This window comes from Prunus mume, linkage group LG2 (assembly GCF_029339155.1).
Source record: "Prunus mume cultivar Tortuosa linkage group LG2, ASM2933915v1, whole genome shotgun sequence".
In the NCBI taxonomy this organism is placed as follows: domain Eukaryota; kingdom Viridiplantae; phylum Streptophyta; class Magnoliopsida; order Rosales; family Rosaceae; genus Prunus; species Prunus mume.
The window spans coordinates 7,156,697-7,175,179 of NC_142699.1; the positions used below are offsets into that span (position 1 = coordinate 7,156,697).

General features: G+C 35.0%; 2 protein-coding genes and 1 long non-coding RNA gene across 3 annotated transcripts; 1 reads left to right on the top strand and 2 right to left on the bottom strand.

Moving 5' to 3' along the window:
- Positions 1–6,945: 6,945 nt before the first annotated feature.
- Positions 6,946–9,782, bottom strand: LOC148919523 (esterase-like). Its single transcript, XM_089045540.1, has 5 exons — positions 9,433–9,782; positions 8,678–8,890; positions 8,415–8,584; positions 7,665–7,926; positions 6,946–7,404 (listed from the first exon to the last, which is right to left on the bottom strand). The coding sequence occupies exons 1-5, from the start codon at positions 9,692–9,694 to the stop codon at positions 7,142–7,144; spliced, it is 1,170 nt and encodes a 389-aa protein (XP_088901666.1). The 5' UTR covers positions 9,695–9,782; the 3' UTR covers positions 6,946–7,141.
- An 887-nt stretch (positions 9,783–10,669) lies between these two features.
- LOC148919524 (uncharacterized) lies at positions 10,670–14,748 on the top strand. Its single transcript, XR_016123919.1, has 3 exons — positions 10,670–10,768; positions 12,398–12,459; positions 13,187–14,748. It is a non-coding gene; the product is annotated as an uncharacterized LOC148919524 (long non-coding RNA).
- Positions 14,749–15,326: 578 nt separating this feature from the next.
- LOC148919525 (esterase-like) lies at positions 15,327–18,356 on the bottom strand. The gene is made up of 5 exons (XM_089045541.1): positions 17,249–18,356; positions 16,659–16,871; positions 16,383–16,552; positions 15,989–16,250; positions 15,327–15,751 (listed from the first exon to the last, which is right to left on the bottom strand). Exons 1-5 carry the CDS (start codon positions 17,511–17,513, stop codon positions 15,486–15,488), a joined length of 1,176 nt encoding a protein of 391 aa, XP_088901667.1. The 5' UTR covers positions 17,514–18,356; the 3' UTR covers positions 15,327–15,485.
- Positions 18,357–18,483: the final 127 nt, after the last annotated feature.

The window sequence follows — 18,483 nt, forward strand, 5'->3', positions numbered from 1 at the left end:
TGTTGAGCATGGTTTGCAGTCCAACATGGAGAATTGAGTAAGGAGATCACATTTGTACTTCTGTTGGGAGAGAAACATTGTATCGGCAGTGCGCTGAACCTGAATACCCAAAAAATAATGCAATGGACCTAGATTTTTCATTGAGAATTTGGCACTAAGCTGGGAGATGAGAGCTTGGCAAGAGATAGAAGTTGTGACAGTGATGATTATGTCATCCACATAGACTAAAATAAATGTCAAAAAATGATCAGCCTTAACAAAGAGATATGGGTCTGCCTTAGAAGGAATAAAGCCAAGAGATAAAAGTGAGTGATACAATTCCTCATACCAGGCATGAAGGGCATGTTTTAAGCTATATAAGGATTTGTTTAACATACATACATATGAGGGATGAGAGGGGTGAACAAAACCTAGAGGTTATTGCATATAGACGTCCTCATGAAGGGTGCCGTGAAAGAATGCATTGGACACGTCCAGTTTAGTTATGGACCAATCATGTTGCACAACAAGGGATAGTATAAGTCAAATGGTTATTGGTTTTTCCACGGGACTGAAGGTTTCAGTGAAATCCAAGCCCGGCTGTTTGTGGAACCCTTTGGCAACAAGTATTGCTTTTAAATCTATCAAGAGTGCCATCAGCCTTATATTTTACTCGAAATACCCATTTGCAACTAATAACATTGTGGGTAAAACTTGGTGGGACAAGAGTCCATGTGTTTGTTATGTGAAGAGCTGAGATTTCTTCTTGAATAGCTTGCAACCATCTGGAATTTTTGGAGGCCTGAGCAAAAGTGATGGGGTTAGGTATTGTAGGAATGGAGGCAGTGGGAAATGGGTGGGTTGTGGTGAAAACCCGAGGCTTTGTAATACCAGATTTTGAATGTGTTCGTATAAGATGAAGATTATGAGTGACAGAATATGATGAGGGAGGAGGAGAATGGACTGGAATTTAGGGGGGGGGGAGGGGAGAGAGGGGAAATGTTGAGTGGGATGGATAAAGAATGATCAATGGAGGGAGTGATATTTGTGGAAGAGGAAGGGAACAAGAGTGAAGGTGGGGGATTGGTGATTGGGGATAAAGTTGTTGATATTGGGGAATTAGGTAGATGGGAGGTAAGAGGCGTGGGGTCTGTTTGTAAAGGAGGTGGGCGTAAAGGTAAAATAGGGGTATAAATGAGGGAAACATGCATCTAATGCTTAGGAAATGAACTTTAGCCACAACCTATATAACAAAACTTTCTAAATGGCAGATTTATTTTGTTTATACTAGCTAAGCTAAACTTTTTTCATTTTAAACCAAGTATCTTAGCCTAGTCTTTTTTAACACAAATAGAAAAAGGGAAAAGGGAATAGATCTTTACCCTTGATGACATTTTCTTGATTTCTCAAGAATAAACACCTTTGTTGGAAATGCCTTTTGTTTATCTTGATTTTGACTCCTTCACCTTAAGGCTCTAAGATTGAAGTCTTCTACCGCACCACATCAAATGTTCCTAGAGATGAAGAGAAGGCAATCAAGGAGTATGGATATGCTAGTCTACTTGATTTGACCAATTTTTGGTTTATGGAAGATAAGATACAAAGATGATCACTCATCAACCAAAGTAGGAAACTGAAAACCCTAACTAGGTTTTCTTCAACACTTAGCTTATATAGGACAACACAAAAGGCAATTGGGTGGGTATTTGGGGCTCCATTTGGTCCATGTGTCATGTCATCTTATGCCACTTATCCCTTAGACCCAATAGCCTTTTGAGCTATTTTGTCCATTTCCTTTTAAATTATATTTAAAAGTCATATCCAATATTTATATATGTCAATATTAATTCCATAATTAATCTTTTAATTATAATTATAATCTTACTTAATTGATTCGGTCGGACTATTTGACTTTTAGTTAATTGCTCCGGTCAACATGTTGACTTTTGGCTATTGACTTTGACATTTGATTATTAACCATTGACTTATGTCTCCTAATTTCATTTCTCCTCATTTGTACCTCTAATCACATTCTTTGGGTGTGCAGATCCGTATGTTCATGGGTCAATCAAAATATCAAAGGCCCGGAAACAGATTATTGGGTTATCAGAAAAGATTGCCCATTAATTCCCAAAACCCCAAGGTATTTAATGAGTGATCAGATAAATACTCATTAAATTTACGGAGGCCCAATTTGCCTATTATATGGTTAGTGCAAATGCCAATTTTAGGAAAAATCAATGGGGTAATTAAAATTACCCATTATTTTTTTCTCGGACATTGACAATAAAAAAAAATGCTACAAAACCATCCAATTTTGTATGGGTCATCTACCCATGCAAATTTCATTGAGATTAATTTCAAATATCTCAAATACAAATTCTCAATTAGTAGGCTACACTGGCCTATTAATATCCAATTTTTTCCATGGGTCAACTACCTATGCAAATTTCACTGAGATTAATTTCAAATCTCTCAAATACAAATTCTCAATTAGTGGGCCACACTTACCCATTAATTTCTAATTTTTCCCATAGGTCATCTACCTATGAAAATCTTCAAATTGTCTCAAAGACACCAATTCTCAATTAGTGGGCCACACTTACCCATTAATTTCAAAATTCTTGAACTAAGTCGGTTTGATCTCGTCAAGGGTATGTAGGCAGTCTAACATCTCAATAGACGCAACTGCAACCAAATTTAAATCCCTGATTTATCTTAACCAAATTTTGCCAAAATACTTTCCCAAGTGCAATTGTCAATTTTTAGGAAAAATTAATGGGATAATTAAAATTACTCATTATTTTTCTTGGACATTGACAACAAAAAAAGTGGTACAAAACCATCCAGTTTTTCACTGGTCACCTACCCATGCAAATTTCATAGAGATTAAATTCAAATTTCTCAAACAGAAATTCTCAATTAGTGGGCCACACTTATCCATTAATTTCCAATTTTCCCTATAGATCGTCTATCTATGGAAATCTCCAATTTGTTCCAAAGACACAAATTCTCAATTAGTGGGCCACACTTACCCATTAATTTTCAAATTTTGGAACTATGTCGGTTTGATCCCATCAATGGTATGTAGGCAGTCTAGCATCCCAATAGACACAACCACAACCAAATTCTCACCAATTACATCTCCACACAAATCAATTCCGAACTACGTTGGTTTGATCCCTTTAAAAGGGCACGTAGGCAATCTAAAGGTTCAATCTAGATGCAACCATCCCAAACACAATTCCATGTCGAATCCCTGGTTTATTCAGCTAAATTCATTCAAACACTCCTCAATCAAATTCATTCAAATTCCTCCAATTGTGATGAGTCATTTATTCATTGCGAATCTTTGAACTACAAGTGGCTTGATTCCCGCAAGAAATACGTAGATACCCTGAGGTTGGACTTAGGAGCAGCCGCAAAACCAAACACACACGTTCTATTTCTTTATGATGGAATCAAAGGATTTTCCATTGTAGCAAGGGATTGTAATTAAGAGACTTGCGTCTCGAATGGGTCGAACCTAAAATAATAGAACCTCATTAATTAATTAGTGGTGGTGAAATTATGTTGGGAGGTTCACGTTTTCCTTCAACGGAAACATAAGAAAATCATAGAGAAAACGTTTATACTTGACAAAATGAAACATAAGAATGAAAGAGACAGAGAGAAACCAAGACAAAATTAGCCAAAATAGAGAAGACTAAAATTCGGAAATCAAACACCCAAATTTAGAAATCCTAACAAACAATTTAAAACTTGGAAGAGCACATGTGATGACAAAAAAGAGAGAGGATTTGAAATAATAACCTGGTAAATAGCTTGAACACTATCCCTCCTATATGAATTTAAATCTTCTCTCTTTCTGAGTTTGAACACTACCTCCTTTATTTGAGCATAGAAGGTTTTTAGTTATACCATCACCAAGAAAAAACACATCATAAGAAGAGCAACAAAAATTGGAGGAGACTACATTGAAGTCCATGAGAAAAGAGGAAAAGAAACAAAAAATCAGAACATAATCTAATTCCTAACATAAAAGAAATGCAAAAAAAGATGTCAATCTTTTACTGAAAGATGCAACAACAAAAAAGAGAAAGATAGAAGAAACTAATACAGATCATAAATAAACAGACATGTAAAAGAAAAAACAAATAAGACACTATAGGCAGAGAATCCGGTGAAGTGTGCTTGTGTGCTATGTAGACTTAACGCTGGGTTTTAGTCTATGCATCACAGTAATATGAACATAAAAAAATAAGCAAACCACCCCTAAATATCATCAAAAACCAATATACAAACAAAGAGAAAAATTCATAGTAGTTAATTTTTATTAGGGATTTCAACATAAATAAAAATCAACACTGTATTCCAGTCAGTAACACCACAAAAGTAATAAGGGGAATTACGAAAGGGTGTTTTGTGGAGAGGAAGCTTAAAAATTAAATGCCAAAGCCCTCTTGTTCGATTTTGTTTTTTTTCCTTTGTCACCTACGTCTTCCAGAAAGACAGAAATAGAAGGAGGAAATTACTGACCTAAAATTGTATTCTCACAAACGCCTAGTGTCAAACACAATCAACATCCTGATGTAAAAAAGAGAGGGTGGTATTTGAATACACTAATTGAACAACCCAATACTTAACCCCTGAAATTGGTAGTTCAACAACGCTTTGCCTCATTCTTGAATTTCTTTCCTTGGTCCTTGATATTGCTTGAAGCTGTCATGCAATAAATTTGTAAGGATAAGCATTTAGTATGCGAACAATGAAAAAAAATACAAATATGATTCAGAAGTAGTGATTGACCTATTTTGTGTGAAACTCATGGCACTATATATCTATACAGAGCCAAAGTAGAATTGAAATAGAAATGGTTATTGAACCATCCAAGCGCAAATACTGAAAAGATTGTCAATAATCGACAAATTCATCAACCAAGAGAAGTAAACCGAATGTGGACCCAAAAAAAAAGAAGAGGAAAAACAAGAATAAAGAATCACAAATTTCAACAAATTTCAACCACACAAAGAAGGCACAAGAAATCGTTTCTGAAGTTTGGGCAAAATGAAAAAAATACCCCTACATGTAAAAATTACCAAAATGCCCTTATAGGAATTTTTTATTATAAAAAAATTAATAGAAAAGAAGAGAATAATCTGAAACGTGGAGGGCAACAACCCACTCTTCCTCCCAGAAGAAGAAGAAGAAGACGACGACGACTTGGAAATAAGGGAGATGGAGTTTATTATTATTACATCGATGAGAGAATTAAGAAAGCAAATGTGATACGTAGAAAAGAAAATGGTGGAAGAAGAAGAAGAGAAGACTTGGAAATAAGGGAGATGGAGTTTATTACTATTACATCAATGAGAAAATTAAGAAAGAAAATGTGAGACGTAGAAAAGAAAATGGTGGAAGAAGAAGAAGAGAAGGCTTGGAAATAAGGGAGATGGAGTTTATTACTATTACATCGATGAGAGAATTAAGAAAGAAAATGTGAGATGTAGAAAAGAAAATGGTGGAAGGAGAAAAAGAGGAGACTTGGAAACAAGGGAGATAGAGTTTATTACTATTACATCAATGAGAGAATTAAGAAAGCAAATGTGAGACGTAGAAAAGAAAATGGTGAAGTGTTGAAGCAATTGGAAGGAAAAGTGGGACTCTTGTTCTAAGTTCATTTTATCAAGTGTTGAAGCAATTAGAGAATGATTTATGAACTTTTTGAGGCATAAGAAAATCAAAAGAAGAATTTTGAAATCAAGATTTTCGGATTTTGATTTAAGGAGTCCATTATAAATGCTCTAAGAACATCCACAATGAGCTCCCTAAACCACCTCCTTAGACAAATTTTAGGGAGGAATTGAAAAAATACAACTCCAGTCATGCTCCCTATCCACATCCTAAAATAGGGAGACTTCTAGGAACTCCTAAATCTGAAGAGAGAGAAAGGACTCCTAATGAGTATTTCAAACATTTAGTTAATGCATTATTTTTTTAATAGAGATTGACCAATTAGAAAAAAATTATAGCATTTATGACTCCCTAAACTAGAGAGCAAGATTGGAGTTTAAATTTTATAGAGAGCTCCTAAAATAATGTTTATATGTTTTTAGCTCAGATTTAACTGAAAAATAGAGAGTATGATTGTGAATGCTCTAGGACTTTAAGTTCCCAACGTGAGATTCACACTCTCAACACATAATGCTTTTTGTTAACCAAATTCTACCCAAAATGTCAAATATATTAAATCATATTAATTATGAGACTTTATCGAATCAGTTTGCATTGTTAGTTGAAACTTTAATTAAGAGCATCCACAATGATACTCTCTATTTCTTAGCTAAAATTTAGCTTAAAATATAAGAAAGCTATTTTAGGAGCTCTATAAAAAATTTAAACTCCAACCATACTCCCTAATTTGGAGAGTCATAAATACTATAACTATTTTTTTGATTGGTCCATCTCTATTAAAAAATAAAATAAAAAATAGTTAGCATTAAATAAAGGTTTGAAATACTCATTAAATAAATCATCATTAAATTATAGGGAGCCACTAGGAGTCCTTTCTCTCTCCTCAGATTTAGGAGCTCCTAGAGGACTCCCTATTTTAGGAGGTGGATAGGGAACATGGTTGGAGTTGCATTTTTACAATTCCTCCCTAAAATTTGTCTAAGGAGGTGGTTTAGGGAGCCCATTGTGGAGGCTCTAAACACACTAAATCAAAGTAATGTTCTAATCGAAGAGAAGTATTGAACCTCATAAATAAGAGAAAGAAAAATGATAACTAAAAAACTGGATGGTCAACACAAGATAGTATATAAATGTGGTATGACTAGCATTACTCTTTTATTATGACTAGCATTGCTCTTTTATTAAAAACCATGTATCCTTTATTTGCTATGAGGTACTTTTTTTTAGTGAAAGCAATTTGGAGAAGGGGGGGGGGGGGTGTGGTGGTGCCTACACACATGAGTAGAGATGGAAGAGTTCAACTAACTGAGTTATACCTCACTGACTTTATTGGATATTCTAAATTACTACCTAAATGGCTCAAGAGACCTGCAGTTACAGACGTACAACACAATTATTCCAATACAAAATAATTTCCACCCGCATGCATCTGTCTGTACGTATTTAATTTTTTTGATTTATTTAATTATTAGGCCAAACTCTTGTGACATGCTTGTTTCAAAGCAAGGGGTGGATCAGAAAATGCTCCAGTTGAAATTTTATCAGAAATAAACTTGGCAGCTGCCTCAGTATAATGACCGCCATCCCAATTCACTCTCACCGAAGGATCTTTGCATGAGCCAACAAATATTTGGCTTCCATTAACTCTAGCTGTTCCTCCACAACCAGAACTAGTGTTATAGTTGTACTTGCCACCATACCCACAACAAGCAACAAGTGGGAGCTCAAACCCTGAAACATTTGCAACCAATTTAATATAGAGTGAAAATAGATTTCATTCATGGAATTTCTTTGTACATGCTTTTCCATTTTAATAATGCTTAAGAGATCACATTTTTAAACTGCATTAGTGAATTACATTATGTGAAATGTGATATACTTATCAGTCCAATGAAGTCATTTGAAATTACATACGTAAGCAAAAACAAAACAAAAAACTGCAAACTTTATGTAGGTATGTTTTGTGAATATCATAAGGTTGAGTGGCTTACCATATTTTTGGGGTTCCTTGAAAAGAGAGTATTTGACTGAATAGACGTCTACATAAGTAATTGCAACCAAAGGTAGATCTTTCCTAAGTTGAACTGTGGCTTCCTTCAGCTTGTGGTTAAAATGCTGAGCTACTTCATTATATGACTTTGCACAGCCAGCCTCATCCTTTTGAGCTGGGAAATTGGCTAAGATGATAGGGAGACAGCCAATTGGCCCAGTGTTGTGGATCCAAAATGATCTCGCTCCCAAATCATATATTTTCTACATCATCACAGTAATCACCACATTAACATCATAATTCACCAAAAGTAAAAATTAAAAAAAACAGCGAGCTGAAAAATTAAAATATATTCTCTTAATAGACAGTCAGACATGTTATTTGAAGACAGATTCACTATTTATACCTAATATAGGGATCCAAATTATTTTTTAAAAAAATAACATGAAATGGACTTTAGAAACACACTCAAAGCCCATTTACAACATAATAAAGAGACTTCGAACTTTCTATAAATTACAAAACTGTAATTAATTCTTAAAACAAGCCCAACTCTAAAACCTCATTTAAAAAAAAAATCCAAAACACTCAATAGGATATCAAAATAATTTAATAATAAAAATTAAATTCAATATGGTCAACTACCATTTTTTTGGTGTATTTATAATTGATACAATCAGTTGGGCCCCCATTGAGTGTTGACCAAGACTCTTTGCTGAACCGCAACTTTATCACCTGGAAGATTAATTACCTTAATATTTGCCGAGAACCCACTGATTATATCAGGAACAGATGCATTGACTTGTTGAACAGTCAAGTTACCAATGAACCCTTCTGTTAGGTCATTCTGGCCAATGTCAAATGTGTATAAAGCTTTGGAGAAATACGACTCCTTGGGCATCAAACTTGCAAATATTCCCCCTATGTACAAATTAAACGAAGCTCCAGTCACAAAGTTTTTTGGCTTGAAAATAATTTGTTACCCTAATAAGTAATAAATAATTAGATTTTTACCTCGATGCCTAATGAGTTGTGATCTGGATTTTAGTTGCATGAACTGCGTGTACTGAATATCAAGGTAGAAGGGACTAAATCCACCAGCAGCTGGTATAAGTTTATCTGGCAATCTGATGGTGGAGCCTCCAGTGGCAAAATTTGCACCATACGAGAAGTTAGTCCCAAGGGAATCCAGATATGCGCTTAGAAAGGGGTGACCAAGACTCCTTGCTGAACCACAAGTTTTATTAGACAAGAATTTTGGAAAAATGCATGTTGAAAAAGAAAAAAACTTATCATTTAGTACAAAGTACTGATGCAAATAGTGGTATTATGCCAACACATGTCCATATTTTTATTTTTTTATTTTTATTTTTATACAAGTTATATTGGGAGAGGTGGATTTTGTCACACACACAATGTCAAGTATCATGATGTTCGAACCTAAAACAACTAGTCTGCAAATCACGACTCTTTCCACAAGCTATATGCTCTCTTCATCCAATATTATTTGATATATATAAAACTTACTGCCAAAAATTATCAAGAAAAATGAGTGTCCAGAAAGCTTATTGGGCCTACCATGCACTTTTGTCTTTGTGTACGGCGTTTGAAATCAATTTGGAAAACAAAAGCAATTTTTCCACAATTTATACATGTTTGAATTGTCAGCCATAAGGATAAGATGAGAATTAATTTAAAAGCATATACTATTAATACCTTTTCCTAAATAAATATATATTTTTTATATAAAAAAAACCAAAAATGCATACCAAGAAAATCGATTATGAGCCTGCCATCTGAGAATCTTCCAACCGGCATATGAAAATAGGTCTCCCCATAAGGTGGTGGTGGTGACAAAAGGGACGCAGCCAATCCACCAGTATCTGAATTTGAATCTCCAAAGTTAAAGATGGCTGGAAATTCACATTCTTCCAAAGCCAAGGTAGGGCTCAAAGTGGTGATATGCGACAAAAGCATATAAGAGCAAAATAGAGAAACGATAGCTTTGATAGGAATTCTAGAAGACTCCATAGTGGAGAAAGCAAATATATACCACAAAGATGTTGCAGATGAGAAGTAATAAATTATCCAAGAGTATGGTTGTTTTATAGTGCAAGGACTAGGTGGAGTTTTTGACTGCATTTGTAGAAAGCCAGAAATGCCAAGTTGCGTAAGTTTTCAACCATCTAGAAATCAAGCTAGCTGACATTTCAGCATCTTGTGCCTAGGATGCCTTGCCTAGTTAACCTGGAAAAGCTGTGCGTTTCAAATGTAAATAATGTCTGTAAGATGCAATTTGTAAGATATGACATCGAGAGATGTCATCTATGTGACTCCCTCCTGTATACAACAGCTCCTCACAATAGACCATACGGTGAGAGTTAGTCAAATGCAGTAGTCTCTTATGTAGTTCTTGTTGTTGCACTAAAAAGAAGTCAGCAGTAGTTATCTTCTTTTTTGGTGAGTAAAGCCTATAGTAACGCTGCAATTACGAATTTAGCTTTATTTTCAAATTCAAATCCCTCCAACCCCAAGTTGTCATAGTTAATATGATCACGTATCCATATTGGCGTTAGTTGACCAGATTTCCTATATTGATTGTAATTTGTCTCCTTTTTGACGAGTTATAGCTTGATGTAATACCTGAAAATTCAAGGTGGATTTTCATATTTCAGTGAAAAATTAATATTATGGTGTAGAATGATTATGGGTATTTTATCAAGCGACTTTGGATTGAGACTATTGGATTAAGTGTGTTTAATTTCATGTTGGACAAAAATGCCCTTACGTAACATTTTGTGAAATTTTCAAAGTATAAATTGGAGTGAAAAAATTATGATTATGAGGTAGGACGATAGTAAGTCAACTCAACGAACGCGTAGGAAATCATTTCTGAATTTTGTGCTAAAATGACCAAAATACCCCCTACATGTGAAAATTACCAAAATGCCCTTGTAGGCATTTAAAAAAGAGAGAGAGAGAAAGAAGACAAGAATATGAAACGTGAAGGGCAACAGCCCACTCGTCCTCCCATTCTTTCCCCTTGCCTCAAGCTTTCAAATCCACCATTATGAGTCACCTAGCTTAAAGTTATGACTAAACTAGGTATGGGATCTATAATACCCCGAAAAATTCAAGGTGGACTTTCATATTTTAGTGAAAAATAATATTTTGTGGAGAATGATTATTAGTATTTTATCATTTTCGGATTTCACAGTAGTATGCTCGGTTTCATCATTCATTGTATCTTCACTTTCTTCCTCATTCACCTTATTCATTTCATCTTCATTCTTCTTTTGTTCTTCTTCAAAAATTCCTCACTTCCTTGGAGCAAGCTGAGAACTCAAATTTTGAGAGCTCAAATGAGAAAACTTCCTTCACAAAAGTTGTTCATTTACGTGATTCCTATAACATACTCCATTTTCATCTCAATCCGATTAGTATTGACTCTGAAAACTTAGTATGATCACAGTATGTTTACCATTTTCGTATTTCACAGTAGTATGCTCGGTTTCAAAATATTTCTATGATTTCTTGTACTTAAATGACTTTGGTTCCTTCATCAAAGTTGTTCGAAATTCTGTCTATTATAACATATCAAAAATTTAGGTTGATCGGACATCTATAGCCACCTTGTGAAAGTTTAGAGTGGAACTTGTTCTTTGATTATATTGAATTTCTTGTTATAGATGTGTACTTTCTCTCAAATGGTTTGTTACTTGTCATTCAATTGTTAAAATTGGCCACTATCATCTCAAGTAAATGATTCTTTGAAGGTTTGAAAGCTCATCTTCTTATTGTCTCTTTGAGTACTGGATGTAAATCAAGTATTGGTTAGATTGCCTCAATGACATATATATTTCTTTCAAAGTGCGTTTCGGTGAAGTTCTAGATTATTTTGATGTGATTTTGTACCAATTTTATTCTGGGATTTTGTTACATCAAAATTGATATCTCAAGGGTTATTTCGAAGTTGGTTTTGTGCCATTTGAATTTAAACTGAGTTTTTTGTGAAATTTCAAAGTAAAGACTATGTTGTTGGAATTGTGTTGATTCTACCGCATGCCATCTTTGAATACGTGTTTGAAAACTTCCAGAACTTGGATTTTTATGAAATTTTGATATGTTTTACTTTCACGTATTTTCTTCAAATCTGGAAAGTTTCATCCATTTTGGTTGTAAATTGAAATTTTGGTGAGTTTTCAAAATAAAGTGTACAAACCTGAAGAAAAAAAAAAAAAAAAAAAGGAGAACATTTTGCAGCCTAGTCTGTTTTGGTTTCTATTTTGACATGCTTCCTTAACCCTAATTTCCATCAAATTTTGAAATTTTTAATTTTTCTATGTCTAGTTGTGATCTGAAATTTTTTACATTATTTTGATTTAAACTCAATATTTAGTGAATTTTCAAAGTTAACATGTTCCAACCTAAATGTTTAGCAAAAATGAAGTTTTTGGTTTAAATTGATGTTTTAAATTTTCTTTATGAGTCTAGAGCCAAACCACCTGATTTTAAACATCCCAAAGAGCAGAACAATTATAGGAGGGGAATAGATTGGTTTTTCCTTGACGCTTGGTTCTAATGCTTGTTTGAACGTGAGATTAAGGAGGTAATGATCGGGTCGAACAACTTGTTAAGTGTATTTTGGGGCTTTAGGTTTACGTGCGCCAGTAAGTTAATCAAATGTGTTTCCTTATTTCCAATGAATTTTAATCAGTAAATTATCTTAATTAGGCGTTCTACTCTGCGTACTTTCGAGGACGAACCCGCACAAGGTTAAGCTAGTTGGACCTGAGGTAGGGTTTCCTGATTTCCCAATGATTGGGCTATATCACTTTTAATCTTGGTGCTTATATATATATATATAATATTATTGTTGTTTTGCTCAGTGAATATTATTTGATGTTATGTGAATATAATTATAGATGTTTCTCCATGGATATTATTTTTTATGTTGGATGAATATTATTATTCACGTGATGAAGCTTGAAATATTATTGTTATTATTTGTATTATTATTCCACACAGATGAATTATGTTTGCTCTGCATTACATATGCATTATAAAGACAATGGTGTTTGAGGTGTGTGTGTGTCGTTTCAGGTGCATTTGAGAAAAAAAAAATGTAAAATATATTCAAGTGACTGGAGCAGGGCTTGAATATAATGAAGTGATGGGAGCAAGGCCTCTAATGAAAAGTGAAAGTTGAGAAATTCGTAAACAAAAGAAAACTGGGTTAAGGGACGAATGGGTGCTAATTCATATTTTAGAGTATTCGGAGCCACATTGGTAAAACGCATGGTACGGGACATGCGGGCTTGTTACCCTAAGATATGAATTAGTGGGATTAGAATGGAGTGAGTTCATGGCATCATTGTATATGCACATTTATTTATCTGGTATAGTTGCATAACTTATATATCTTGTGTTGTTTGATGCATAACACTTTGATTAACAGTGATAGTCGACCTTGAGGGGTTTGACCGTACTCTACTGGACATTAGAATGCTCATACCCTAATAGATTGTGCAGGATTCAATGCGAAGTTTGAGAAAGCGGGTTTCAACCAAGCTACTAGGCTTTTGTTGTTGACTTGTGTAATTAACATTTGTAAGTAGTCAACAGGTTGATAAAAATCTTAGTGTGTATTTAACTATGAGCTATTGCGACTCTGATTTATGTTGTTAAGTAAATTTGTATTTATTTGTGGCTCTTTTTCTCATCATATCATGGTTGTAGGATTTTATTCTTATGACTGTGGTATGACTCACACCTTGATTCGGGAATATTCCTTATTTTCAAATCGGAGGCGTGACAGGATCTTCCCTAATGCAGCTGATTTTTTTAGAGCTAAGAGAGGTGAGTTGTTGGCGGGAGGGAGAAGATAATGAGAGAGAGAGAGAGAGAGAGAGAGAGAGAGAGAGAGAGAGTTTATTACTATTACATCCATGAGAGAATTAAGAACAAATGTGAGAGGTAGAAAAGAAAATGGTGGAGTGTTGAAGCAATTGGAAGGATGAAAGGTGGGTAAGTTCATTTTTAATTATTGAGTTTTTGTGTAATTAATTGTTTGAGTGAATTTATAGTTGTAACTGAGTTAGAGAATGATTTATGAACCTTTTGATGCATAAGAAAATCAAAAGAAGAATTTTGAAATCAAGATTGTAGGATTTTGGGTGTGTTGATAAATTTTTGAGTTTGGGTGTTCACAATTAGATCCAAATCTTGTTTTTGGGAAGCTTAGGCCAAGGGTATGATGTTGGAGTATGATTTTGAGCCTTAAGGATGGTATTGGAGGTGTGTTGAAAGAGACTTTTGAGAAAATTCTGAAACTTTGTATTTTTCTGGAAATTTCAGTTCATGGGCCTTAATTTGGCTCCCGTGTTGCTTTGATCTGTGAAGTGTTTTTGAAAGGTTTTGATGTTTTGGAAACTAGGAATAGGAAGGGTCAAAACACCCTTTTGATGTCACTGATTTTGGTTAAGTTTTGGGGGATCAAATATTAGAGTGAAATTAGGTTTTTGGGGATCAAATTTTGGTTAAGTTTCACTGATTTTACACTTTCCTAGATGGATTAAATGATCGACTTGACAAGGCTCGCGGGGATGTACTCCAAATGAATTTGTTTCTTACAAAAAGTATAAACCAATCGGTCGGGACCGACACCGCCTTCGACTGACGTTGCACCGCTTCAGATACAATATGCAAAGACAACCACCTAACATGCGAACACAACGAAGCCAAATACGGCTTCATGACTGAAGACTTAGACAGATGGAGGAGATTGCACACATTGTGGCAATCCGAAATATACTCGTGAAACTTTTTCCAAGTTGAATGGCTATCCAAAATGGTGGGATGAACTCAAAGTCCGAGAGCAACGAGAAGCTACAAGTAGTGGTTCGGGTCGTGCTACCCTTGTAACTGCCGAAACCCAGTTATCTTTTGTTACTCAGGTAGGATCTTCTAGTGCTTCGACACTTGATGATGGTTCTATGAACCTCAGTGACTCATGTAACCGTGGTTATGTTTTCCATACTTATGATAAGAATGATTCCACTGGTTGGATAATTATTTCTGACTCAACTGACCAAACGGTGTTTGATCCCAATGACTTTCTAAGTACCACACAACCTAGACGAATGAGTATTGCTAATGCAAATGGAGTTACTTATCCTGGGACATAGGCAGACACTGGTGCCCTCTCAGTTTCTCTCTCACTGTCTAATACTTTGCTTGTTCCATCTCTGTCAAAGAAATTCATGTTTATTGGTCAGGCTACTGAACAATTTAATTGGTGTGCACTAATTTACCCAAGCTTTTATTTTCTTCATGATATTCTCACCAAGAAGATCATTGGTCGTGGTACTAAGACAAGGGGGATCTATTATGTGGATGACTTCAGTACATGTGTGCAAAGCTAACAATATGAGGCATCAATCTGATTGCAAACAACGGTAGATCTGGCTCTGGCACCACCATTTGGGACATCCATATTTTAGTTATATGAAATGTCTATTACCATATTTATTTTCTAATTTTAGTGACTCAGACTTTAAATGTGAGTGATCGTGTGTCTTATCCTTTGAGTTTGAATGGAAATAAATCGAAGTAATGTTCCAACGGAAGTATTGAACCTCAAAAACAAGAGAAAGAAAAATCATAACTAAGAAACTGGATAGTCAACTTTTAATTAAAAACCAAGTACTGGAGCCTTTATTTTTTCCAGGTTCTAACTTACTACCTAAATGGCTTAGGGGACCTGCTGTTACAAAGGTACCACACAATTATTGCAGTACTTAATGATTGATTAATTTATGGGTTAGTCCAAACTCCTGTGACATGCTTGTTTCAAAGGAAGGGGTGGATCGGAAAAGGCTCCAGTTGAAATTTTATCAAAAACAATCTTGGCTGCTGCCTCAGTATAATGAATCCCATCCCAGTTCACTTTAACATAAGGACGTTTGCATGAGCCAGCAAATATTTGTCTTCCATTAACTGTAACTGTTCTTCCACAATCAAGATTTCTACCGTTAAAGTTGTACTTGCCACCAGAGCCACAACAACCAACAAGTGGGAGCTCAAACCCTGAAAGATATCCAAGCAATCAATACAAAATGAAAATAAATTTCATTCAAGGAATTTCTCTATGTATATGCTTTCCTTTTAAATAATACTTTAAAAAATCATATTTTTAAGCAGCTTATGTGACAAGTGATATGTATACTTGATAAGTCCAACAACATCACTTGAAATTAGGTACGTAAGGAATATGAAATGTTTCAACTTTTTGTCGGTGTGCTTTGTGAAGGTCGAGTGGCTTACCATATTTTTTAGGTTCCTTGTAAAGAGAGTATTTGACTGAATAGACATCTACATAAGTAATTGCAGCCAAAGGTAAATCTTTCCTAAGTTGAACTGTAGCCTCCTTCAGCTTGTGGTTAAATTGCTGAGCTACTTCATTGTGCGACTTTGCACAGCCAGCCTCATCCTTTTGAGATGGGAAATTGGCTAAGATGTAAGGGAGACAGCCAATTGGCCCAGTGTTGTGGATCCAAAATGATCTCCCTCCCAAATCATATATTTTCTGCATCGTAAACATCAACATTATAATTCAGTAAAAGTGAAAAAAGAGCGAGCGGAAAAATAGAAAATATTGCATTATTAGACAGTCTGACATGTTATATTAATACAGTTTTATCACTGGAAGATTAATTACCTTAATATTTGCTGAGAAGCTACTGATTATATCAGGAACAGATGCATTGACTTGTTGAATAGTCAAGTTGGCAAAGAACCCTTCTCCAAGGTCATTCTGGCCAATGTCAAATGTGTACAAGGCTTTGGAAAAATACTCCTCCTTGGGCATCAAACTTGCAAATATTCCCCCTACATGCATATTGAACAAAGCTCCAGTCACAAAGTTTTGGCTTGAAAATAATGTGTCACCTAATAATTAATAAATTATAGAGCTTCAGTATTTTATTTTTTTTACCTCGATGCCTAATGAGTTGTGATCTGTTTTTTAGTTGCAAGAACTGCGAGTATTGAATAGTGAGGGTGAAGGGACTATATCCACCAGGAGCTGGTAAAATGCGATTTGGCAATCTGATGGTTGAAGATCCAGTGGCAAAATTTGCACCGTGCGAGAAGTTGGCCCCAAGTGAATCCAGATATGCGCTTAGAAAGGGGTGACCAAGACTCTTCGCTAAACCACAAGTTTTATCAGACGATCAATTTAAAGAGAAAAAAAAAAGAAATAGAAAAAACCCAGAACAAAGAAAAGCATGTTGCAAGTTTGCAACCATGTGGGAAATAATTGGATGATTTTTCCATTTAAATTTGTAAAAAGTTTGGTCATGGATGTAAGAGATTTTAAGTACTTAGGCAAAAAAAATTTGATCGATTTAGGTCGATCATCAAGTCATGAAATTTGACAAACATGTGTAAAGATTATATCACCAATTGTGATTGGCATATAAGTAGGATTGGTTGTTTCACAGAGAATGAGCCAAACATACACAGAAGAACAAAGATGAAATTTGAAGAACATAAATATAATACATTTTCCTTAAATAAACGTACCAAGAAAATCGATTATGAGCCTGCCATCCGAGATTCTTCCAGCCGGAATATGAAAATAGGTTTCTCCATAAGGTGGTGGTGATGGATAAATGGATGCAGCCAATCCACCAGTATCTGAATTTGAGTCTCCGAAGTTAAAGATTGCTGGAAATTCACACTCTTTTATAGCCAGGGCTGGCCTCAAAGCGGTGATATAATGTGACGAAAGCATATAAGAGCAAAATAGAGAAATGATAACTTTGATATTAATTCTGAGAGAATCCATAGTGGTGAAAAATAAAATACCAAGAAGATGTGATGTTGGAGATGAGAACTAAGAAAATCCTAAAATGTGACATCAAGAGTAGATATGTATGAGAGAAGTTGTGGTGTAGGGACTGCCGCATCCAACGGCGACTCGAGGGGAACTCCCTGCATGTGAGAGCCTCTACACAAGAATCACGCATCTTTGGTCGGTTTGTATTTTTTTGGGTGATTTGTACACATTAAATTGTGTAATATTTTTTTTATTTATTCGGCAAACTCTTATATGATCGAGTAATTTCAGATTCTCACAGTGTTGTTGTTACAAGTGTGTCTATGGCTCCAGATTTCCTAACATAATACTACGACAAATTTAAGCAAATCTGTAAATCCACCAAGTTTGGCACCTGCCAACCTACTTTTCTCATTGGTACATTTTTTAAACCCAAAAAAGAAAAGAAGATCAACTCAGGCTCTCTCCCATGTGTGCTTAATGTCCAAAGACATGAACAAGGTTTAATTCTGGTGACATGTGACAGAAGCATATATAGGAGAGAAACAGAGGTTTAATAGTAATTCTAGGAGACTCCATGGTGGAGAAAGCAAGTACCAGAAAAATGTTGCAGAAGAGAGGTGGAATCCAAGAGTATGTTTATTACATATATCTAAAAGAAATAAAATATTAATAAAAAAATTATAATATCTAAAAGAAATAAAAATAATTAATCTCTCTCTCTCTCTCTCTCTCTCTCTCTCTCTCTCTCTCTCGCAACACAAGGGAAACAAAACCTAGCACGAAATCAGCTAGGAAGAAAAGCCCTCCACAAATCTGGGAGAGATAACCCAGTTTAGTCGAATGGTGGGATGATTGCACTAGGAAGAAAGAAGGAAGAAAGGAGGCGAAGTGGCCTCCCCAACCACTCAACCCCACTAAAAAAAATACACCTCTTTTTTTCATGTGAAACACTAGATCGAAGTAATGTTCTATGAGA

What these genes read in the sequence shown, in the direction of transcription:
- LOC148919523 (XM_089045540.1), bottom strand. Translation starts at nt 9,694, where the DNA reads ATGGAGTCTTCTAGAATTCCTATCAAAGCTATCGTTTCTCTATTTTGC. An exon ending in GCTCATAATCGATTTTCTTG is followed by an intron (nt 8,891 to 9,432) that starts GTATGCATTTTT and finishes CTTGTGGTTCAG; the next exon opens with CAAGGAGTCTTGGTCACCCC. An exon ending in CAAGGAACCCCAAAAATATG is followed by an intron (nt 7,405 to 7,664) that starts GTAAGCCACTCA and finishes CAAATGTTTCAG; the next exon opens with GGTTTGAGCTCCCACTTGTT.
- LOC148919525 (XM_089045541.1), bottom strand. Translation starts at nt 17,513, where the DNA reads ATGGATTCTCTCAGAATTAATATCAAAGTTATCATTTCTCTATTTTGC. An exon ending in GCTTCTCAGCAAATATTAAG is followed by an intron (nt 16,251 to 16,382) that starts GTAATTAATCTT and finishes TTTACGATGCAG; the next exon opens with AAAATATATGATTTGGGAGG. An exon ending in CAAGGAACCTAAAAAATATG is followed by an intron (nt 15,752 to 15,988) that starts GTAAGCCACTCG and finishes GATATCTTTCAG; the next exon opens with GGTTTGAGCTCCCACTTGTT.